The following is a 26,075-nucleotide window of genomic DNA, read 5'->3' as shown; positions in this document are numbered from 1 at the left end:
TGACTGTAGTTAGAGAAAATAATTCATCAAACCTGATTAAAAAACCAGGGCGGGCCGTGGACCGGACACACCGTTGGAGAAAGTAATTTATCAGGTAAGCATAAATTCTGTTTTCTCCAACATTGGTGTGTCCGGTCCACGGCGTCATCCTTACTTGTGGGAACCAATACCAAAGCTTTAGGACACGGATGAAGGGAGGGAGCAAATCAGGTTACCTAAACGGAAGGCACCACGGCTTGCAAAACCTTTCTCCCAAAAATAGCCTCCGAAGAAGCAAAAGTATCAAATTTGTAAAATTTGGCAAAAGTGTGCAGTGAAGACCAAGTCGCTGCCTTACATATCTGATCAACAGAAGCCTCGTTCTTGAAGGCCCATGTGGAAGCCACAGCCCTAGTGGAGTGAGCTGTGATTCTTTCAGGAGGCTGCCGTCCGGCAGTCTCATAAGCCAATCGGATGATGCTTTTAAGCCAAAAGGAAAGAGAGGTAGAAGTTGCTTATTGACCTCTCCTTTTACCAGAATAGACGACAAACAGAGAAGATGTTTGTCTGAACTCTTTTGTAGCTTCTAAGTAGAATTTTAGAGCACGGACTACATCTAAATTGTGTAGCAAACGTTCCTTCTTTGAAACTGGATTCGGACACAAAGAAGGTACAACTATCTCCTGGTTAATATTTTTGTTGGAAACAACCTTTGGAAGAAAACCAGGCTTAGTACGCAAAACAACCTTATCTGAATGGAACACCAGATAGGGCGGAGTACACTGCAGAGCAGATAACTCAGAAACTCTTCTAGCAGAAGAAATAGCAACCAAAAACAAAACTTTCCAAGATAACAACTTAATATCTATGGAATGTAAGGGTTCAAACGGAACCCCTTGAAGAACTGAAAGAACTAGATTTAAACTCCAGGGAGGAGTCAAAGGTCTGGAAACAGGCTTGATCCTAACCAGAGCCTGAACAAATGCTTGAACATCTGGCACAGCTGCCAGTCGTTTGTGTAGTAAGACAGATAAAGCAGAAATCTGTCCTTTTAGAGAACTCGCAGATAATCCTTTATCCAAACCTTGTAGAAAGGAAAGGATCTTAGGAATTTTTATCTAATTCCATGGGAATCCTTTGGATTCACACCAGCAGATATATCTTTTCCATATTTTATGGTAAATGTTTCTAGTTACCGGTTTTCTGGCTTGAACCAGAGTATCTATCACAGAATCTGAAAACCCACGCTTTGATAGAATCAAGCGTTCAATCTCCAAGCCGTCAGCTGGAGGGAGACCAGATTTGGATGTTCGAATGGACCCTGCACAAGAAGGTCCTGTCTCAAAGGTAGCTCCCATGGTGGAGCCGATGACATATTCACCAGGTCTGCATATCAAGTCCTGCGTGGCCATGCAGGAGCTAACAAGATCACCAAGACCCTCTCCTGCTTGATCCTGGCTACCAGCCTGGGAATGAGAGGAAACGGTGGAAACACATAAGCTAGGTTGAAGGTCCAAGGCGCTACTAGTGCATCCACTAGAGTCGCCTTGGGATCCCTGGATCTGGACCCGTAGCAAGGAACCTTGAAGTTCTGACGAGACGCCATCAGATCCATATCTGGAATGCCCCATAATTGCGTCAACTGGGCAAAGATCTCCGGGTGGAGTTCCCACTCCCCCGGATGGAATGTCTGACGACTCAAGTAATCCGCTTCCCAGTTTTCCACACCTGGGATGTGGATCGCAGATAGGTGGCAGGAGTGATCCTCCGCCCATTGTATTATTTTGGTCACTTCTTTCATCGCCAGGGAACTCCTTGTTCCCCCCTGATGATTGATATAAGCAACAGTCGTCATGTTGTCTGATTGGAATCTTATGAATCTGGCCTTTGCTAGCTGAGGCCAAGCCCTGAGAGCATTGAATATCGCTCTTAGTTCCAGAATGTTTATCGGGAGGAGACTCTTCCCGAGACCATAGTCCCTGAGCTTTCAGGGATTCCCAGACCGCGCCCCAGCCCACTAGACTGGCGTCGGTCGTGACGATGACCCACTCTGGTCTGCGGAAGCTCATTCCCTGGGATAGGTGGTCCAGGGTTAGCCACCAACGGAGTGAATCTCTGGTCTTCTGATCTACTTGAATCACTGGAGACAAGTCTGTATAGTCCCCATTTCACTGTTTCAGCATGCACAGTTGTAATGGTCTTAGTTGAATTTGCGCAAAAGGAACTATGTCCATTGCTGCAACCATCACCCCTACTACTTCCATGCACTGAGCTATGGAAGGACGTGGAACAGAATGAAGAACTTGACAAGCGCTTAGAAGTTTTGACTTTCTGACATCTGTCAGAAAAATCCTCATTTCTAAAGAATCTATTATTGTTCCCAAGAAGGGAACTCTTGTCGACGGAGACAGAGAACTTTTTTCTATGTTCACCTTCCATCCGTGAGATCTGAGAAAGGCCAGAACAATGTCTGTATGAGCCTTTGCCTTTGAAAGGGACGACGCTTGTATTAGAATGTCGTCCAAGTATGGTACTGCTGCAATGCCCCTCGGTCTTAGAACCGCTAGAAGGGACCCGAGTACCTATGTGAAAATCCTTGGAGCAGTGGCTAACCTGAATGGGAGGGCCACAAACTGGTAATGTTTGTCCAGAAAGGCGAACCTTAGGAACTGATGATGTTCTTTGTGGATAGGAATATGTAGGTACGCATCCTTTAGATCCACGGTAGTCATAAATTGACCTTCCTGGATTGTAGGTAGAATCGTTCGAATGGTTTCCATTTTGAACGATGGTACTCTGAGAAATTTGTTTAGGATTTTTAAATCCAGAATTGGTCTGAAGGTTCCCTCTTTTTTGGGAACTACGAACAGATTTGAGTAAAATCCCATTCCTTGTTCCGCCATTGGAACTGGGTGTATCACTCCCATCTTTAACAGGTCTTCTACACAATGTAAGAATGTCTGTCTCTTTATTTGGTTTGAGGATAAGTGAGACATGTGAAACCTTCCCCTTTGGGGTAGTTCCTTGAATTCCAGAAGATAACCCTGAGAAACTATTTCTAGCGTCCAGGGATCCTGAATATCTCTTGCCCAAGCCTGAGCAAAGAGAGAGAGTCTGCCCCCCACTAGATCCGGTCCCGGATCGGGGGCTACTCCTTCATGCTGTTTTGTTAGCAGCAGCAGGCTTCTTGGCCTGCTTACCCTTGTTCCAGCCTTGCATCGGTTTCCAGGCTGGTTTGGTCTGTGAAGCATTACCCTCTTGCTTAGAGGATGCAGAATTAGAGGCCGGTCCGTTCCTGAAATTACGAAAGGAACGAAAATTAGACTTATTCTTGGCTTTGAAAGGCCTATCTTGTGGGAGGGCGTGGCCCTTTCCCCCAGTGATGTCTGAGATAATCTCTTTCAATTCTGGCCCAAAGAGAGTTTTACCCTTGAAGGGGATTTTAAGCAATTTTGTCTTGGATGATACATCCGCTGACCAAGACATTAGCCAAAGCGCTCTGCGTGCCACAATTGCAAACCCTGAATTTTTTGCCGCTAATCTAGCTAATTGCAAAGCGGCATCTAAAATAAAAGAATTAGCCAACTTAAGTGCGTGAACTCTGTCCATAACCTCCTCATATGGAGTTTCTCTACTGAGCGACTTTTCTAGTTCCTCGAACCAGAACCACGCTGCTGTAGTGACAGGAACAATGCACAAAATGGGTTGCAGAAGGTAACCTTGCTGTACAAAAATCTTTTTAAGCAAACCCTCCAATTTTTTATCCATAGGATCTTTGAAAGCACAATTATCCTCGATAGGAATAGTAGTGCGCTTGTTTAGAGTAGAAACTGCCCCCTCGACCTTAGGGACTGTCTGCCATAAGTCCTTTCTGGGGTCGACCATAGGAAATAATTTCTTAAATATAGGAGGGGGAACAAAAGGTATGCCGGACTTCTCTCACTCCTTATTCACTATGTCCGCCACCTGCTTGGGTATAGGAAAAGCGTCGGGGTGCACCGGAACCTCTAGGAACTTGTCCATCTTGCATAATTTTTCTGGAATGACCAGGTTGTCATAATCATCCAGAGTAGATAACACCTCCTTAAGCAGTGCGCGGAGATGCTCTAATTTAAATTTAAATGTCACAACATCAGGTTCAGCCTGTTGAGAAATTTTTCCTGAATCTGAAATTTCCCCATCTGACAAAACCTCCCTCATGGCCCCTTCAGATTGGTGTGAGGGTATGACAGAGCAATTATCATCAGCGCCCTCCTGCTCTTCAGTGTTTAAAACAGAGTAATCGCGCTTTCTCTGATATGAAGGCATTTTGGATAAAATATTTGCTATGGAGTTATCCATTACTGCCGTCAATTGTTGCATAGTAATAAGCATTGGCGCGCTAGAAGTACTAGGGGCCTCCTGCGTGGGCAAAACTGGTATAGACACAGAAGGAGATGATGTAGAACCATGTCTACTCCCTTCATCTGATTAATCATCTTGGGCAACTTCATTATCTGTGGCAGTACTGTCCTTACTTTGTTTGGACGCTATGGCACAATTATCACACAATTTTGAAGGGGGAGACACATTGACTTTCATACATATAGAACATAGCTTATCTGAAGGTACAGACATGTTAAACAGGCTTAAACTTGTCAATAAAGCACAAAAACCGTTTTAAAACAAAACCGTTACTGTCTCTTTAAATTTTAAACAGAGCACACTTCATTACTGAATATGTGAAAAAGTATGAAGGAATTGTTCAAAATTTACCAAAATTTCACCACAGTGTCTTAAAGCATTCAAAGTATTGCACACCAATTTTCAGAGCTTTAACCCTTAAAATAACGAAACCGGTTACAGTTTTAACCCCTCTACAGTCCCAGCTACAGCCTTTGCTGCGACTTTACCAAACTCAGGGGGGAATACGATACCAAATGAAGCCTTCTAGGAACTTTTCCAACTACTTTCAGATCCTCACACATGCATCTGCATGTCTTGCTCTCAAAAGTAACTGCGCAGTAATGGCGCGAAAATGAGGCTCAGCCTCTAACTGGGAAGGCCCTTCCTGACTGGAAAAGGTGTCTAACACAGTGCCTGACGTTAAAAAACGTTCCCCAAGTTTATAAGTGTGAATTACCAGCATAAACATGTATAAAATGCCCAAATAAAGTAATCAATTTTGCCCATAAAAGTGTCTACCAGTTTTATAGCCCATATTAAGCCCTTTATTCTGTTTGAGACTAAGAAAATGGCTTACCGGTCCCCATGAGGGGAAATGACAGCCTTCCAGCATTACACAGTCTTGTTAGAAATATGGCTAGTCATACCTTAAGCAGAAAAGTCTGCTAACTGTTTCCCCCAACTGAAGTTACTTCATCTCAACAGTCCTATGTGGAAACATCAAACGATTTTAGTTACTGTCTGCTAAAATCATCTTCCTCTCACAAACAGAATTCTTCATCTTTTTCTGTTTCAGAGTAAATAGTACATACCAGCACTTTTTTAAAATAACAAACTCTTGATAGTAGAATAAAAAACTACAACTAAACACCACATACTCTTAACCATCTCCGTGGAGATGTTGCCTGTGCAACGGCAAAGAGAATGACTGGGGTGTGCGGAGCCTAGGAGGGACTATATGGCCAGCTTTGCTGGGACTCTTTGCCATTTCCTGTTGGGGAAGAGATATTCCCACAAGTAAGGATGACGCCGTGGACCGGACACACCAATGTTGGAGAAATTGTAAATTTGTCAGTTACACTAAAGCACCAGATCAATTACAATGTGTTGGTTAACTGGAGAATAAAGCAATATTTAAAGTTGTATAATCTAGTGCAGTAGTTGAAAATTGAATTACAAATTAGCTGCAGACAAAAAAGTAATTGTAAAATGTCTCTTGAATTAATTTGTTTCCTTTTTCTCTTAGTCTAACATAGAAATGTAGTAATAAAAAAGGTGCATTGCTCATACGAACATCTTACATTCAGAGGAAAACAGCTTTGCAGACTGTGAAAAGCTAGGGAACGAGCTTGCAAAAATCTCAGAGCCAGACAACAATCAATGCACTGCTCCTTTGCAGCACTACTGCATATTTGACTGTTGTCTTCAAACAGCACTTTGCTCTGGATGCATTGTGTTAAAGAAAACTTATACAATGCAGCCAGAGAACAGCTCTGTTTAAGAAGAACAGCCTAATGTGGAGCAGCACTGAAAAGTTAAAGTGCTAACAGTTCCTGTTCTTTCTGCAGACATGCCGCATTTTCTGTGATTACATCTCAGATCACTCTATGTTCTGCCTTGGGGATTAGAAACAATACAGAAATAACAGGCATTGCACTAGGACAGGATGTCTACAAGATATCCTTGTTCGCTGATGATATCCTCTTTACCCTGACTAACCCTGAAAAATCAATTCCACCGCTTTTAGCGGAGTTCTACACCTTTCATAACCTAACAAACTTTTTGATAAATCAGAGCAAATCTGAAATTCTGGGCTTTTGTCTCTCGGAGGGCTCTGTGGAATCAATCAGAAAAAGTTGTCCTTATAGGTGGTGCTGGGGGAAAATGAAATATTTGGGTATATATCTACCCGACTCTTTTGACAAGATATTCCAGGTAAATTATCTCCCAATTAAAACAGTAATTATGAGTGACCTATCATCCTGGAGCTCAAAGAAACTATCCTGGTGGGGTCGTATTAATACTTTAAAAAATTAATATTTTCCCGAGACTCCTTTACATCATGGAAGCGCTGCCAATCCCTCTGCCTTCTAAATACCTTTTCCAGATACAAAATTTATTCAGCTCATATATGTGGCAAAAGAAGCCACCAAGAATTAATAAAAGCACCATGTCCCTTCCTAAGTTGCAGGGTGGACTGGTATTACCCAATTTGGAAGAGTATAGAACATCCATATTCCTGCAGAGGATACTAGACTGGAGGGTGGGTGCAACACAGAGGAGGTGGGTTCGATTGGAGGAATATTTGACTCCTGACCTTCCATTAGCTAGCTTATGTTGGAGACCTGACTTCCACGAGAAAACTAAATTGCTCGCTAATTCAATTACTAGAGAAACTGCCTCACAATGGGACTCGGCCTCTACGCACTTTCCATATCTTTCTTCTAATCCGGGCCATCTGACATCCCTACTCTACAACACTGACTTTTCTATATCTCCCCTAGTTAATTCAAACTTACTAGATCCGAAGGACGATGACATAACCGTATATCATGTAACTGCCAACAAAACTATATGCACACAAGACCAACTACTGGAGAGGGGATATGATTGGGCGAGAAACTGGTACTCATACAGTAGACTACATAATTACATCTGTACCCATAAACATAGAAACAACATGATCCGCACACCTACTAACATGGAGAAATTATATTTATCTAGATCCCCAGTGAAACACTCCCTTTCTATCATCTATAAAAATATCATCCAACCTCCACCAGGTAACTAACCATATTCCATTGAAATGTGGGAAAGAGAGCTGGGAATAATTATTCTTCCACAAACAGCAGCAAATATATTTATAAATACTAAAAAATCCTCTACCTCAGCCTCTATCCTGGAAACCAATTACAAAATGTTGCACTGTTGGTATTTAATCCCCCAAAAGCTACATTGGTTATATCCTAAAGTTAGTAACAAATGCTGGAGGTGTGGCCACGTTGGGAGTGGAATGGGAAATATGTGGTGGTGGTGGTGTTCTCATATAAACCACTACTGGTATGAAGTAATGCACAAAGTAGAACACATTTTACAAATCACCATACCACATGATCCCCAGATCTGGTTATTAAATAAATCTACCCAACTACCCTCCAAACACCTTATTCCACTATTTCAAATATTTACTAATAGTGTTAAAATGCTAATAGCTAAAGTATGGAAATCGAAGGACGTCCCCTCTCTAGCAATGTGGAGGGATAAGGTCACTGAGCTGTTAGAACTTGAGGAATATTCTGTCTTCAAGAAAGGTAATACAGAATGCTTTATTATGTTACAAGCAATTTGGGACAAATATATTAGAAACAACACATAATTAACAAATGTATAGGGAAATTTACTGTGAATAAATGTATGGAGTATTGTGAGTGGATGCAAAGACTTTAATGTAACTTACCATATACCATTATAATTTATACTATGAGATTGGACAGATGTTTTAATTACTGTTTTTTTCTGTAACACTGCATAAGAAAGGTAATTTTTAATGTATCAAAACTATTGCTTGATGTATGGTTGTTGTAAATTAAACACAAATTCTCTTTCAATAAAAATAATTTAAAGAAAAAAGAAAAAAAAATGGGTTTAGTATTCCTTTAACTGAACCTTCTCTTCAAAGCAAAAATCTTTTCTTCACAATCATTGTGTCATGTTCCTTCCCTCACAAACTAACTCACCTCAATGACATCATTCCTATTGAGAGACTTCAGACTGGCCAGGGCTGCGTCTAGTGCAGGAAGTGCTTCATCCAGGTCTTTCTGTGCATCATCTGCTATCTCCTGAGCTCTAAGAGCTTTCTCTGTGGCCTTTGCTTCCTCCGCTTGCACTGCAGTTCGTGTTTCCTCAGCCACTACTGTATCCTTCTGCAGGGGACAAAGACAATGTACAATAAATCTACAAATAAATCACAGAATAACAAAAAGTGAAATAAATGTGAAAAACAGAAATGTGAACTGAAAGTTCATTAAATGATTAGAAGGATATGTTCCCTCCTGAGGAGTTGTTCAGCAATCAATGTCTTCAAATTCATCCTCAAATAGAATCATAGAAGAAAAAAAACACCATAGTGTAACTCTGTAACCCACTTGGAATGTATGGTAGAAAACGGACAAATGGGTACTCACATTTGGTGGAGCCGCTCCAGGCTCAGGATAATGCGCACACCTACTTTATACTGGTAGGCAAACAGTATCTCACACGCAAGTAGTAAAAGATAGAATTTATTAAAATTAATAAAAACGTCACAAATGCAGTATTGACACCATATAATGAGGGTAGCTGAATGATAATACAGTGGTTATCACTCAAATGAGAAAACCTAAACGCTGGATGGATGTGGATAGAGAGCAGAAGCTTAACCGCTGACCAAACACAAGCTAATACAGCACGGAATTGCTCCACCTCTGGCGACACAAGCAGATGATAGACGTAGTGGTGAGATAAAAAAGGCTATTAGTTCCGACGTACGTTTCACTTTGCAGCTTTTTCATTTACTTTTATTATCAATATTGCTACATTCTATCTTTTGTAGAAAAGCAGGGATCTAAACTCAGGAGCGCAAACGTGTATATGGCAGCAGTTTTGCAGGAATGTTATCCATTTGCAAGAGCATGCGGTGGCATACATTTTCCCTGCCATATAGTGCTCCAGAAACCTACCTAGGTACCTCTTCAACAAAGAATGCCTTGGGAACGAGACAAGAACGATAAGAAGTAGATTGGAAACATATTATTAACATTCAGATAGATTATGAGTTTTTAGCGCTATAGGGATTTCAACAACCGCCACAAAAGCGGCATTATTTCATCTCCCTATACCGCTAGTATTACAAATTTTTAAAAAGCAGGCTTGTGCCGTCGATATGGTTGCATTGAGCTCCATACTGCACCAAAATCAAGTGCTGCTTTGACGGGCTTGTGCACGATTTCCCCATAGACATCAATGGGGAGAGTATAAAAAAAAAAAGCGGAATGAAAAGCTCCGTAACACAGCCTTATTGATGTCTAAGGGGAAATAAAAAGTTATGTTTAAACCTAACACTCTAACATAAACCCCGAGTCTAAACACCCCTAATCTGCTGCCCCCAAAATCGCTGACACCTAAATACAGTTATTAACACCTAATCTCCCGCCCTCAATATTGCTGCCACCTACATAAAACTATTAACACCCTAATCTGCCGCTCCTAATGTCGCCGCCACTCTACTAAAGTTATTAACCCCTAAACCTCTGGCCTCCCACATCACTACCACTAAATAAATCAATTAACCCCTAAACCTAACCCTAACATAACCCTAAGCCTAAAACCCCCTAACTTTAACATAATTAAAATACAGCTAAACTAAAGTTACAATTATTAATTAAATAATAACAAATTAAAACTAATTACTTACCTGTAAAATAAAACCTAAGCTAGCTACAATATAACTAATAGTTAAAAGGTTTTATTTTTATTTCACAGGTAAGTTTGTATTTATTTTAACTAGGTAGACTAGTTAGTAAATAGTTATTAACTATTTACTAACTACCTAGTTAAAATAAATACAAACTTACCTGTGAAATAGAACCTAACCTGCCTTACACTAAAACCTAACATTATAAAAAAATAATCACTAAAATTACAAAAAAATTAAATTACTAAATTATAAAAAATAAGAAACACATTATCAAAAATAAATAAGAATTACACCTAATCTAATAGCCCTATCAAAATACCCCCCCCCAAAAAAAAAAAAAAAAAATAGCCTACAATAAACTACCAATGGCCCTTAAAAGGGCCTTTTGTGGGGCATTGCCCCAACGATATCAGCTCTTTTACCTGTAAAAAAAATAAAACCACTCCCCCAACAGTAAAACCCACCACCCCCACACCCCCCCAAATAAAATAACTATCTAAAAAAAACTAAGCTCCCCATTACCCTGAAAATGGCATTTGTATGGGCATTTAGCTCTTTTACATGCCCAGACCCTATACTAAACATAAAACCCACCCAAAAACCCTTGAAAAAACCTAACACTAACCCCCAATGATCCACTTACAGTTCTTGAAGTCCCGCTTGAAGGATCCATCCAGCCGGCGAAGTCCTCATCCATGCAGCAAGAAGTCTTCATCCAGACGGCATCCTCTATCTTCATCAATCTGGCACGGAGCAGGTCTATCCGCGGAGCATCCTCTTCATACGGTTGCCGCCGTAAAATGAAATTTCAATGCAAGTGACTTCATTCAAGATGGCGTCCCTTGCATTCCTATTGGCTGAAATATACAGCCAAAAGGATTAGAGCTGCTAAAATTCTATTAGCTGTTCCAATTAGCCAAAAGGATTTGAGCTGCTAAAATCTTATTGGCTGTTCCAATCAGCCAATAGGATGAGAGCTCAATCCTATTGGCTGATTGGAACAGTCAATAGGATTTTAGCAGCTCTAATCCTATTGGCTGATTGAAATCTTGAAATCAGCCAATAGGAATGCAAGGGACGCCATCTTAGATGACGTCACTTGCATTGAAGTTCCAGTGTACGGTGGAGACCGTATGAAGAGGATGCTCCGTGCCGGATGTCTTCAGGATGGACCCGTTCTGTGCCGGATGGATGAAGATGCTGTCTGGATGAAGACTTCTTGCCGCCTGGATGAAGACTTCGCCGGCTGGATGAAGATGGAAGAGGCCGCCTGGATGAAGACTTCTTGCCGCATGGATGATGACTTCGCCGGCTGGATGGATCCTTCAAGTGGGACTTCAAGAACTGTGGATCGATGGGGTTAGTGTTAGGTTTTTTTTAAGGTTTCTTTGGGTGGGTTTTATTTTTAGTTTAGGGTCTGGGCATGTAAAAGAGCTAAATGCAGGTAAAATAGCTCAAATCTTTGGGGCAATGCCCAACAAAAGGCCCTTTTAAGGACCATTTGTAGTTTATTGTAGGCTAGGTTTTTTTTATTTTATTTCGTGGGGGCTTTTTTATTTGGATAAGGCTATTAGATTAGGTGTAATTCTTTTTTATTTTTGATAATTTGTTTCTTATTTTTTGTAATTTAGTGTTTGTTTTTGTAATTTAGTTATTTTAGAGTAGTGTTAGTGTTAGGTCTCCCTAAGAGTAAAAGGGGGAAACCAGACGTTGGACTCCTTGCACACATGCCCTAGAGATATGCAACTGCACCTCACTGACGTGGCCCAAGAGAGGCCGAAACATACGTCTGGGGTTTGTTGTTGGTCTTGTTCAGAGAAGAATTGCCTGGTATTTCGGTGCTGGACTGTCATTGGGCAGGATCAGACTGATATGCTACAGGATATTTTTTTCTCTGTGAAAAGGCATAGTGTGCAAAAAGAGACTGCACCCTGAGTGGCACTGGCCTTGTGGACAAGCACAGAAGTTTTTCTAGCTATTGTTCTGTCTCAGTGAGTGCGTCTCTCTATTTTCTTGATTCTATTCATATTTTTATCATTAGATCTGGAACTAAAATTCGTGCTTATCTTATCTCCAATGGTATCAGATCTAGAGGAAATGAACTTACAGTTTTTAGAAATTAATTTGAGATCTTCATCTCTCTCTAGAAGTGGCAGTCTTTTTCTGATGATATTACAAATATCATTAAATTGTCTGCTATATTTGGTGATTAAATTTATACCTCCCTGTTCGGATCCCCTTTTTGTAGGATCATATACCTTGTCTCTTAGCAATGATTCTCTATCAAAACCCGATACCAAAGAGGATAGATGATTCAATTCCCTCTGATCATAACCTCTATCTATGAGACGTGCAGTTAGATCATTAGCATGTTTCCAATAATCATTAAAACTGGTACAATTACGCCTTAACCTGATGTACTGGCCCTTAGGTATACCTTTCTTAAGGTGATTAGGAGAAAGGAAGTAACAAGGTGCAGAGGTGCCTGAGGTTTATAACACGAAAAAAAAAATGTCTAAATAAAAGAGGGCGGGCCATGGACTCACTGTGTCAAGAAATAAATAAATTTATCAGGTAAGCATAAATTTTGTTTTCTTTCTAATGACACGATGAGTCCATGGATCATCTAATTACTATTAGGAATTGTCACGCTCGGCTGCTGGGAAGCTCTGCAGTCCTCTCTGTGTGCTTGATTGACAGGTGTCTGAGCAACCCCTTCCTGATGATGTCACAACCAGGCTTTTTATTCTGGGCTTCCTGTTTCTCCAGTGCCTGTTTGTTTGTTTAACCCTTTAAGGACACAGCTTTCAGTTTGCTCAATTGTTTTATGACGGAAAAATTCCGTCATATGTCCTTAAGAGGTTAACTTTGTGGCTTCTGTTAGGAATTCGCTGAGGAATCTCTCTAACTGCTGCTTTTCTGTTGCCAATCTCTTCAAGGATTTACTATGCTGGATTAACCTTCAACCTCCTGATTACCTGTCTCCAAACAATGCAAGTACTGTTTGTTTTGTGAAACTTTCAAACTTCCTGTTTACCTGCTGCAAACCCTGCAAATTCTGACTACTCTGTGTACTGCCAAACTATTCGAATACTGTTATTTCTGTGAAAACTTCAATCTGCATGTTTACCTGTTTCCAAACTCTGCAAATACAATTATTCAGTGTAAACCTTCAAACTGCTTGATATCCTGTTGCCAATCTCAACAAGTACTGATTAATCTGTGTTAACCTTCAAACTACCAGATTACCTGTTGCTATCTCTGCAAGTTCTGACAACACAGTGTTAACCTTCAAACTACCTGATTACATGTTGTTAATTCTGCAAGTTCTGACTACACAGTGTTAACCCTCAAACTGCCTGATTACCTGTTGCATACTCTGCAAAGACTGTCTACACAGTGTTAACTCTCAAACTGCCTGATTACCTGTTGCATACTCTGCAAACACTGTCTACTCAGTGTTAACCCTCAAACTGCCTGATTACCTGTTGCATACTCTGCAAAGACTGTCTACACAGTGTTAACCCTCAGACTGCCTGATAACAAATTACCTACTCCTGCATTATTAACTGTTTCCTGTTTTACCCTTCTTCTGTCTGAGTATAAGTGGACTATCCCTGCTCTCCTGATTCTGTGGAAGACATTTCCTGAAACCAGTTCCTTATTCAGAAGTCTATCTGGCTGATATCTTGAATTACTTTGGCACAGGCTAACCCTGCTCCATATCGTGAGTACTTAGTTTTTTGGAGGTTGTCGTGGGGTCACGTCCTGGATTAAACTCAGAGTGCAAGGGTGTTGTTTAAGTTCGCCCTAGCATTTGGGTCTTCTTCTGGACATTTCCTAACCTGACAGGAATCAATACCCAAGCTAGAGGACACAGATGATAAGGGAGGGACAACACAGGGAATCTAAACAGAAGGCACCACTGCTTGAAGAACCTTTCTCCCAAAAGAAGCCTCAGCCGCGGCAAAAATATCAAACTTATAGAATTTGGAAAAAGTATGTCGAGAGGACCAAGTTGCAGCCTTGCAAATGTGTTCCACAGAAGCTTCAATTTTGAATGCCCAGGAAGAGGAAACAGCCCTCGTAGAATGAGCTGTGACTCTCTCAGGAGGCTGCTGTCCAGCAGTTTCATAGGCCAAACAGATTATACTCTTCAGCCACAAAGAAAGAGAAGTAGCCGTAGCTTTCTGACCCTTACTTTCCCAGAGAAAACAGCAAACAGAGCCGAAGACTGGCAAAATTCCTTAGTTGCCTGTAAGTAGTATTTCAACGCTCGCACCACATCTAGGCTGTGCAGCAGACACTCCTTATGAGAAGAAGGGTTAGGGCACAAAGAAGGAACCACAATCTCTTGATTAATGTTCCTATACGAAACCACCTTAGGAAGGAACCCCAACTTAGTACGCAGAACTACCTTATCAGAATGAAAAATAAGATAAGGGAAATCACACTGCAACATCGAAAGTTCTGAGACTCTGCGGGCAGAGAAAATTGCAACCAGAAACAAAACTTTCCAAGATAATAACTTAATATCTAAGGAATGCATAGGCTCAAACGGAGCCTGTTGAAGAACCTTAAGAACAAGGTTAAGACTCCAGGGAGGAGAAACAGGTTTGAACACAGGCCTGATTCTGATCAAGGCCTGGCAAAAAGATTGCACGTCTGGTACATCCGTCAGACGTTTATGCAACAAAATAGACAAGGCATATATTTGACCCTTCAAAGAACTCACAGATAAACCCTTCTCCAGACCCTCCTGGAGAAAGGACAAAACTCTAGGGATCCTTACTCTACTCCAAGAGTAGCCTCTGGATTCACACCAATGCAGATATTTACACCATATCTTATGGTAAATCTTTCTAGTCACAGGCTTATGAGCCTGAATCATGGTCTCAATGACCGACTCAGAAAAAACATGCTTAGATAAAATTAAGCGTTCAATCCCCAAGCAGTCAGCTTCAGAGAAACTAGATTTGGATGAAGGAAGGGCCCTTGAAGTAGAAGGTCCTTCCTCAATGGAAGTCTCCAAGGTGGAAGAGATGACATCGCCACTAGGTCTGCATACCAGATCCTGTGAGGTCACGCCACTGCGATGAGGATCACCGACGCCCTCTCCTGTTTGATTCGAGCAATGACCCGAGGAAGGAGAGCGAACAGAAGAAATAGGTATGCTAGACTGAAATTCCAAGGAACCGCCAGGGCATCTATCAGTACCGCCTGAGGATCCCTCAACCCATACCTCGGGAGCTTGGCATTCTGACGAGATGCCATGAGATCCAGGTCCGGCTGTCCCCATTTGAGAACTAATTTGGCAAACACCTCCGGATGAAGTTCCCACTCTCCCGGGTGAAAGGTCTGTCTGCTCAGAAAATCTGCTTCCCAATTGTCCACTCCTGAAATGTGGATCGCAGATAGACAGTAGTTGTGGGTCTCCGCCCACTGCATAATCTTGGCTATGTCTGTCATGGCCAAGGAACTCTGAGTTCCTCCCTGATGGTTGATGTAAGCCACTGACGTTATGTTGTCCGATTGAAACATGATAAACTGGGCTGAAGCTAACTGAGGCCAGGCCAGAAGAGCATTGAAGATTGCCCTTAGCTCTAGAATGTTTATGGGGAGAACAGACTCCTCCCGAGTCCATGTCCCTTGAGCCTTTAGTGAACCCCAGACTGCTCCTCATCCCAGCAGGCTGACATCCGTTGTCACAATTACCCAGGTGGGTCTGTGGAGGCAGGTTCCCTGGGAGAGATGCTCCTGAGACAACCACCAAAGAAAAGAATCTCTTGTCTCCTGATCAAGATGTAATCTCTGAGACAGATCCGCATAATCCCCATTCAATTGTCTGAGCATGCATAACTGCAGAGGTCTGAAGTGGAAACGGGCAAACAGAATGATGTCCTTGGCAGCTACCATCAGACCGATTACCTCCAAACATTGAGCCACTAATGGCCGAGGAGAGGACTGAAGCGCCAGACAAGAATTGAAGATCTTTCATTTTCTGACCTCTGTCAGAAATATTTTCATCGATAGGGAATCTATTATGGTTCCCAAGAAAACTACCCTTGTAGCTGGAATTAAAGGGACACTGAACCCAGATTTTTTCTTTCGTGATTCAGATAGAGCATGCAATTTTAGGCAACTCCTTTACTCCTATTATCAAATTTTATTCATTATCTTGGTATCTTTATTTGAAAAGCAAGAATGCAAGTTTAGATGCTGGCCCATTTTTGGTGAACAAACTGAGTTGTCCTTGCTGATAGTGCTGTTCATGGTTCTGAACCAAAAATTTGCTGGCTCCTTAGCTTAGATTCCTTCTTTTTTAAATAAAGATAGCAAGAGAACTTAGAAAAAATAAAAATAGAAGTAAATTAGAAAGTTGTTTAAAATTGCAGGCTCTATCTAAATCATTAAATAAAAAAATTGGGTTCAGTGCCCCTTCAAGGAACTCTTTCCCAGATTCACCTTCCATCCGTAAGAGCGAAGGAAGGATAACAACATCTCTGTGTGGGAGTTCGCTTGTTGAAAGGATGGCGCCTGAATCAGAATGTCGTCCAGATAAGGCGCCACTGCAATGCCTCGCAACCAGAGCACCGCCAACAGGGATCCCAGGACTTTTAAAACAAATTCTGGGAGCTGTGGCAAGGCCCGAATGGAAGAGCCACAAACTGGAAGAGTTTGTCTAGAAAAGCGAACCTCAGAAACTTGTGATGATCCCTGTGGATGGGAACATGCAGGTATGCAACATTTAAGTCTACTGTTGTCATGAATTGACCCTCTTGAACCAAGGGAAGAATGGAACAAACAGTTTCCATCTTGAAGGATGGTACTCTAAGGAAATTGTTTAGACTTTTGAGATCTAGAATTGGTTTGAAAGTTCCCTCTTTTTTGGGAACTACAAACAAATTGGAGTAAAATTCCAGACCCTCTTCCTGCCTTGGAACAGGAGCTATCACTCCCAGGTCGGAAAGGTCCCGAACACAGTGTAAGAACGCCTTTCTTTTTATCTGGTCTGCAGATAATCTTGAGAGCAGAAACTTGCCCCTGGGAGGAAAGGTCTTGAACTCTAGTTTGTAACCTTGGGACACAATGTTTATCGCCCAGGGATCCTGAACATCTCAAACCCAAGCCTGAGCGAAGAAGGAAAGTCTGCCCCCCACCAGATCCGGTCCTAGATCAGGGGCAGACCCTTCATGCTGACTTTGAGTCAGCAGTGGACTTTTTAGATTGCTTTCCCTTGTTTCATGGCTGGTTGGACCTCCAGAAAGGCTTGAACTGTTACTGCATTGTAGAGGGAGAGGAAGGTTTACCCTTGAAATTTCGAAAGGGACAAAAATTACTCTGATGTCCCTTCTGCTTATTCCTCTTATCCTGAGGGAGGGAATGACCCTTTCCTCCCGTAATGTCGGAAATAATTTCAACCAACCCCGGCCCAAACAAGGTCTTACCCTTGTAGGGAATCGCCAAAAGCTTAGACTTAGACAAAACATCCGCAGACCAGGATTTCAACCATAAGGCTCTGCGGGCCAGTACAGCAAACCCAGAAATCTTTGCTCCCAGCTTAATAACCTGTAGAGAAGCATCCGTAATAAAGGAACTAGCCAACTTAAGAGCCTTGATCCTATCCTGTATCTCGTCAAGGGGAGTGTTTGTCTGAATAGAATCAGACAACGCATCAAACCAGTATGCTGCCGAACTAGTGACGGTAGCGATGCACACTGCAGGTTGCCATTGTAAGCCCTGGTGAACATACATCTTTTTGAGTAATCCCTCCAACTTCTTATCCATAGGATCCTTAAAGGAACAACTATCATCTATGGGAATAGTGGTTCTCTTAGCTAGGGTGGAAATTGCCCCTTCCACCTTGGGGACCGTCTGCCAAGACTCCTTGATAGAGTCAGCAATAGGAAACATCTTTTTAAAGATATGGGATGGAGAAAAAGGAATACCCAGTCTCCCCCATTCCTTAGCAATAATCTCTGTAGCCCGATCTGGTACAGGGAAAACTTCTACCATGGAAGGTACATCAAAATACTTGTTTAACTTGCTGAACTTCTTAGGATTGACAACGCCCGTGGTGTCGGAGTTGTCCAAGGTAACCAAAACCTCCTTAAGCAACAAACAGAGGTGTTCTAGGTTAAACCTGAAAGATACAACTTCAACATCAGAAGAAGGAATTACACTGTCTGAATCTGAGATTTCACCCTCAGATGCTACCAAAGTATCCTCTTCCTCCGACTTCTGGGAGGAAATATTCGGAATAGCCACTACTGCATCAGACACCTTATTCACTGACTCTTTACATTTCCTCTTGCACTTTCCTTGCAGCATGGGAAAAGCAGACAGCACATCAGATACTGCAGACGACATGAGGGTAGCAATGTCTTGCAACACAACTCCAGGTGGAGCTAGAGAGGAAACGCAGGGCACTACATGTGTGGACGATAAATTTTGGGACACTTGAGGAGAAAGCTGCAGCATATCTTGAACATTGTCAGTAGACTCCAGAACAGGATCCATCCTAGACAATGTTGGCTCAGAATTAAAAAGTCTATCCCTGTAATTTAATGTTCTCTCAATATACATGAGGAGCAGAAATGGATTGGTGGTTCAACATTAGCATCAAATCATAAAGCACAAGCAACATTTTGCAAAGCCTCCTGGTCCATCTTTACCCAGAATTAAAAATAAAAGTACTTAATTTTTAATCAAAAGTTCAAACACAAAAAAGGTTACTGTCCCTTTGAATATAAAAAGGAAAACTGCTTTATTTTCAGCAAAATTATTTAAGTCTACTGTTGTGAGAAAAAGTTTATCAATCACACCGGACAGCCTCTACACCTCAGCTTAGCTCTGGCTGAGGTGCCTACCTGCCATGCAGGAAAACCGGAGCCAATAGCTATCAGATGGATTCCGGACTCAAACCGGAGCGTTGCACCCAAGGTCTGTCGAGCGTGCACACAAGACTGGAACCGCAGTAAAATCTCTCCCCTCAGGAACACAGTAAGTGAAGAGAAGAGCGCACAATAGAGAATTTTAGCGTGTCAGCTAGCCCTGCCCATTATGGGCGTAACAGAACTAACCTCCGGCATGATTACACTGAGGTAAAAAAAAACACTGAAAGCAAGTAAAAACACACCACCTTTAAACTCAGCCTATCTCCTCGTTCACAGTGCCTGCACCACTGCCTTAGATAACTCATTAATGTGAGGCCATATATTAGTGCCCCATTGAAATAAACAGTAAAGTGTCATCTTTTTCCTGTATGCAGCCCAGAAAAATAAAAATAACACTTACCTCAATGAATTCTGCCAGGCAGCAAGGCAGTTCACTAGGTTTGAGAGGCATGCTCCCTCACATGGACCTGTGGAAAAAGAAAATGTATGCTTACCTAATAAATGTATTTCTTTTTTGACACGATGAGTCCACAAATCATCTTAATTACTAATGGGATATTCACCTCCTGGTCAGCAGGAGGCGGCAAAGAGCACCAAAGCCAAGCTGTTAAATATCACCTCCCTTCACTCCCAACCCAGTCATTCGACTGAAGTCAAGGTGCAGAGTTGTCTGAAGTTTATAAACCAAACAATCTGTCTCGTACAAAAAAAAAACAGGGCGGGCCGTGGACTCATTGTGTCAAAAAATAAATAAATTTATCAGGTAAGCATACATTTTCTTTTCTTTTTAATGAAACGATGAGTACACGGATCATCTTAATTACGAATGAGAATCAATACCCAAGCTAGAGTACACAGATGATACGGGAGGGACAAGACAGGGAACCTAAAAGGAAGGCACCACTGCTTGAAGAACCTAACTCCCAAAAGCGGCCTCAGCCGAGGTAAAAGTATCAAATTTGTAGAATTTTGAAAAAGTGTTGAGAGGACCAAGTTGCAGCCTTGCAAATCTGTTCCACAGAAGCTTCATTTTTGAATGCCCATGAGGAAGAAACAGCCCTCGTGGAATGAGCCGTAACTCTCTCTGGAGGCTGCTGTCCAGCAGTCTCATATGCAAAACGTATGATACTCTTTAGCCAAAAAGAAAGATAAGTAGCCATAGCTTTCTGTCCCTTACGTTTCCCTGAGAAAACTACAACCAATGCAGAAGACTGACGAAAATCCTTAGTCGCCTGCAGGTAAAACTTAAAAGCACGAACCACGTCCAAATTGTGCAGAAGTTGTTCTTTCTGAGAAGTAGGATTAGGACACAAAGAAGGAACAACAATCAGGAGATTAATGTTCCGATCAGAAACTACTTTAGGAAGAAATCCTAATTTAGTATGTAGAACTACCTTGTCAGAATGAAAAATAAGGTAAGGGGACTCGTACTGCAATGCCGAGAGCTCTGACACTCTCCGAGCAGAAGAAATAGCAACAAGAAATAAAACTTTCTAAGATAACATCTTAATATCTAAGGAATGCATAGGCTCAAACAGAACCACTTGAAGAACCTTAAGAACTAAATTCAGACTCCATGGAGGAGTAACTGGTTTGAACACAGGTCTGATCCTGACCAAGGCCTGACAAAAAGATTGTACATTTGGAACCTCTGTCAGACGTTTGTGTAACAAAATAGATAAGGCAGAGATTTGACCCTTTAGGGAACTTGTCGATAATCCTTTCTCCAAACCCTCTTGGAGAAAGGACATAAATCTTGGAATCCTAACTCTACTCTATAAGAAACCCTTGAATTCACACCAGTAGAGATATTTATGCCATATCTTATGGTAAATCTTTCTAGTGACAGGCTTACAAGCCTGAATCATGATCTCTATGACCGAGTCAGAAACACCCAGCTTGGATAAAATTAAGCGTTCAATCTCCAAGCAGTCAGCTTCAGAGAAACTAGATTTGGGTGAAGGAAGGGTCCCTGTATTAGAAGGTCCTTCCTCAACGGAAGTCTCCAAGGTGGCAGAGATGCCATGTCCACCAGATCTGCATACTAAATCCTGCGAGGCCATGCCGGTGCTATGATGATCACCGATGCCCTCTCCTGCTTGATTCGAGCAATGACCCGAGAAAGAAGAGCAAACAGAGGAAATAGGTATGCTAGACTGAAGGTCCAAGGGACCGCCAGAGCATCTATCAGCTCCGCCTGGGGGTCCCTGGACCTCGACCCGTATCTCAGGAGCTTGGCATTCTGTCGGGATTCCATGAGATCCAATTCTGGCTGATCCCAGTTGAGAATCAGGTTGGAGAACACTTCCGGATGGAGTTCCAACTCCCCTGGATGAAAGGTCTGCCTGCTCAGGAAATCCGCCTCCCAGTTGTCCACCCCTGGGATGTGGATTGCCGACAGACAGCAAGAGTGGGCTTCTGCGCACTGGATTATTTTGGCTACCTCGGTAATCGCTAAGGAACTCCTCGTTCCTCCCTGATGATTGATGTAAGCCACTGAAGTTATGTTGTCCGACTGGAACCTGATAAACCGGACCGAGGCAAAGTGGGGCAAGGCCAGAAGAGCATTGAAGATTGCTCTCAGTTCCAGAATGTTTATAGGAAGAACAGACTCTGACTAAGTTAAAACTCCCTGAGCCTTTAGGGAGCCCCAGACTGCTCCCCACCCTAGAAGGCTGGCGTCTGTTGTCACAATCACCCAAGAAGGTCTGTGAAAGCAGGTTCCCTGGGAGAGATTATCCAGAGACAACCACCATTGAAGAGAATCCCTTGTCTCCTGCTCCAGTAGTATTTGAGGAGACAAATGCACATAATCTCTGTTCCATTGCCTGAGCATGCTTAACTGCAGAGGTCTGAGGTGGAACCGAGCAAACGGGATGATGTTCATTGCCGCCACCATCAGCCCGATTACCTCCATGCACTGAGCCAGTGATGGCTGAGGAGTGGACTGAAGGACTAAACAAGTATTGATAATCTTTGATTTCCTGACTTCTGTCAGAAAAATCTTCATAGACAGGGAATCTATTATGGTTCCCAAGAAAGTTACCCTTGTATTTGGGACTAAGGAACTCTTTTCCAAATTTACCTTCCACCCGTGAGATTGTCGTAGGAAGGATAACACCATGTCCGTGTGGGATCCTGTTTGTTGAAAGGATGGCGCCTGGACTAGAATGTCGTCCAGATAGGGCGCCACTGCAGTGCCCCGTGACAGAAGCACCGCCAACAGCGATCCCAGAACCTTTGCGAAAATTCTGGAAGCTGTGGCAAGACCGAAAGGAAGAGCCACAAACTGGAAGTGTTTGTCCAGAAAGGCAAACCTTAGGAACTTGTGATTATCCCTGTGAATAGGAACATGTAGGTACTCGTCCTTTAAATCCACTGTTGTCATAAATTGACCCTCTTGGATCAAGGGAAGAATGGAACAAGTAGTTTCCATCTTGAAGGACGGTACCCTGAGAAATTTGTTTAGATCCTTGAGATCTAAAATTGGTCCGAAGGTTGCCTCTTTTTTGGGAAACACAAACAGATTGGAATAAAAACCCCGACCCTGTTCCTGTACTGGAACGGGAACAATCACTACCATGGCGGAGAGGTCTCCTATGCAGTGTAAGAACGCCTCTCTCTTCGTCTGGTCTGCCGATAATCTTGAAAGTAGAAACCTGCCTCTGGGAGGAAAACTTTTGAACTCTAGTTTGTATCCCTGGGACACTATTTATATTGCCCAGAGATCCTGAACATCTCAAACCCAAGCCTGAGCGAAGAAAGAAAGTCTGCCCCCTACCAGATCCGGTCCCGGATTGGGGGCATGCCTTTCATGCTGTCTTGGATTCAATAGCAGGCTTCTTAGATTGTTTTCCCATATTCCAAGACTGATTGGGTCTCCATGCAGGTTTAGATTGTTCCTGCTTGGAAGCGGAAGAGGAATAATTTCCCTTGACATTTCGAAATGAACAAAAATTACTCTGTTGACCTTTTTGTTTGTTTCTCTTATCTTGAGGGAGAAGATGACCCTTAAACTCCCGTGATATCAGAGATAATTTCCGTCAGACCAGGTCCAAATAAGGTCTTCCCCTTGTAAGAAATAGCCAGAAGCTTAGACTTAGAGGAATCATCCGCAGACCACGGTTTTAACCATAAGGCTCTGCGAGCTAGAATTGAGAAACCCAAAATCTTTGCTCCCAGTTTGATAACTTGAAGGGAAGCATCCATTATAAAGGAATTAGCTAGTTTAAGAGCTTTTATCCTATCTTGGATTTCATCCAAAGAAGTTTCTGTCCTGATAGCATCGGACAATCCAATAATTTTTTTTAAATTTATCTAAAAAAAAATAAAATGAAAAACTGTTACTGTCTATTTAAATTTAAAACAATAAGTTTTTTTACTGCAGACTGTTCAATTTAGCAATCTACAATTGAGTAAAGTAATACACCTTTGCACCTCAGCTACCCTGCTGAAGTGCTCCTACCTGACTGGTAACCAGTTAATCCTCCCCTGCATTCAGCTTTAGACGATCCGTTTAGCGCTGCTGAAGAGGAATTTAAACTCCGGTCCTAGAAACACATGCTCTGCACGGACCATACACTAGACCTGACAAACTTTCTTCCTAATGTCTCCCAGACTGAGGTGCAACTAAAGTGGCGCACAACTCAGTAAGATCCGCCCATCATGGGCGTTACCATTAGCAAAAAAATTACCCGTTAATCATTTTGCAAATATAATGTGTACAACCACCATAGCTATGATATTAGCCTTTCTCCAGCCCCAATGCCTGCAATGTAACACTGTCATAAGTCCTCTCCAGCCCAGGAGAGTTTACTGTGTCCCTAACATAAAGTGCCACCTCCTTTCCTGTGCTCTTTATGTTGAGTAAAAGTGTGCTCACTTCTTTATGAGTCCTTCTTTCTTAATGTACCTCAGGAAAATTAAAGTAGCACTTACCTCTACTTCTGCCTGACAGCAAGGCAGCTCACAGGCTTGAGAGGTCCTCTCCCTCACATCGATCTGTGGAGAATAACATGCTGAGTAATTAATTACCTCAGACTAAAGGATTTAGGGCAGCAAGAATACATGAGAGGTGCAGTGGGAATTATGTCCCACAAGTTCCCATTGCTCTAAAGCCACCACTGCTCTACTGAAGAGACTGATATGGACTATGGCTACACCCTAGGACAAAGCAGCACAATCCTGTACCACTTTAAAAACAATAAACTCTTGATTGAAGAATCATAACTAACACCTCACTTTACCACATCCTATCACTAATGTAGGCAAAGAGAATGACTGGGTTGGGAGTGAAGGGAGGTGATATTTAACAGCTTGGCTGTGGTGCTCTTTGCCGCCTCCTGCTGACCAGGAGGTGAATATCCCATTAGTAATTTAGATGATCTGTGGACTCATCGTGTCATTAAAAAGAAAAGAGATAAAGACTGAGTAATCTTACTCAGGCTTTCCATATTAGGGCAGCATTAACTACATGGGAGGCGCAGTGAGAATTGTACCCCACAAGTTCCCATTGCTTAAAAGTCACCACTGCTCTACTGAAGAAACTGACATGGACTGACATGGCTCTTAACGTAGGCAAAGAGAATGACTGGGGTTGGAGGGAAGGGAGGTGATATTTAACAGCTTTGCTGTGGTGCTCTTTGCCGCTTCCTGCTGGGCAGGAGTGATATTCCCAATAGCAATTAGATGATCTGTGGACTCACCGCATCATTAGAAAGAAAAAAATAGTCTCCAAGGTGGTACACTTACTTTATACAAATATATACAGGACCCATATACGCAATTATCCGTTGACCTGTTAATCAATAGGACAAAGGACAGGAGGTATCCATTGAGACATGAGGAACAGGGATTTCACCTACATCAGCGTAAGGGGTTCTTTACAGTAAGAGTAATAAGAATATAAGATTATCTGCATAATGAGGTTATTTTAGCAGATTCACTATATGATAGTTTGGCAAAGCTACAGTAGGTAGTTAGGAATATAACAGTAAAGTATATTAGTTTGTTTATATAATAAGGATTCTGATTACTATTCCTTTTGAGGAACAATTGGAAATCACTTCAGTTTAGTTTTTTTTTTGGACGTTGTTTAGATCATTAGTAGAGAGTGTGTGAAAAGCTGAACTTGATGGACTTGAGAGTCTTTTTTTTTTTTTTTTTTTACTTCTATGTAATTACCTCTGGCTTTTTGCAGGATTTTCTCATTCATTTTCTCAAACTTATGTGAATTTCATAAAAGGTTAATTAAGAAACTAAAAAGGATCATTTAAAGGAACATGATACCTAAATGTTAAAGCACTTGAAAGTGATGCAGCATAGCTGTAAAAAGCTGACTGGAAAAAGTCAACTGAACATCTCTATGTAAAAAAAGAAAGACATTTTATCTCAAATTTCCTAAGTATTCACACTCCACTGTAAAGAGACATTAAGCAGCCAGTCAGGATGCTTGTCCCAGGACTTGCAAAGGAGTGTGTATCTGACATGTGCAGGCACAGTCATGTTATTTCCCTATTCAGTTTAAGTAAGTTATATGAAATTTCGCTTTGCCTTTGCTGTGATCTCATGAGATTTCAGTGGAAATCTCATGAGATCACAGCAAAGGCAAAGCATTACCTCAGCACTGCTGATGCTGATTGGCTATTGTGTTTTGTTTTTTTAAACTTGCAGCTTGACATCAGCTGAAGTATAACTGTTCACAAAACACTTACTCTGGTGAGCTGAAGAAATTGTGAGGTAAAATATCTTCCATTGTTTACAAAGAGATGTTCAGGTGATATTTTCATGTCAGCTTTTTGCAGTTATGCTGCATCAATAGATTTAGCATATAAGTATTATATTTAAATGTTGAAATAATATAATACCCATAACTTACAGGGTTTTGCTTGTTTTCATATGTTTACATATTCATTAGATTTTCCAAATTGATTTTTCACTGATTAGAATTTCCTTGAAATAGATAAATAAAACACCAACATTGCTTTATGATTTTTACTGAGCACTTGTAAAAAGAGGAATGCAATTCAGACAAAGTATCTGACAAAATAATTTGTACTGAAACCACTAGGAATCATTCA

General features: G+C 41.8%; 1 protein-coding gene across 1 annotated transcript in view; it reads right to left on the bottom strand.

The window, feature by feature from the left end:
- DNAH1 (dynein axonemal heavy chain 1) overlaps positions 1-26,075 on the bottom strand; it is a 691,978-nt gene that overhangs the window by 122,050 nt on the left and 543,853 nt on the right. The window contains exon 55 of the mRNA XM_053721084.1: positions 8,382-8,567. Coding sequence (XP_053577059.1) covers positions 8,382-8,567 — 186 coding nt within the window. The remainder of the gene's footprint in view (positions 1-8,381; positions 8,568-26,075) is intronic.

The sequence above is a fragment of the Bombina bombina genome, chromosome 7 (assembly GCF_027579735.1).
Source record: "Bombina bombina isolate aBomBom1 chromosome 7, aBomBom1.pri, whole genome shotgun sequence".
Classification (NCBI taxonomy): domain Eukaryota; kingdom Metazoa; phylum Chordata; class Amphibia; order Anura; family Bombinatoridae; genus Bombina; species Bombina bombina.
The sequence above is the reverse complement of the archived record's forward strand: the minus strand, read 5'-3'. Positions and strand labels throughout refer to the sequence as shown.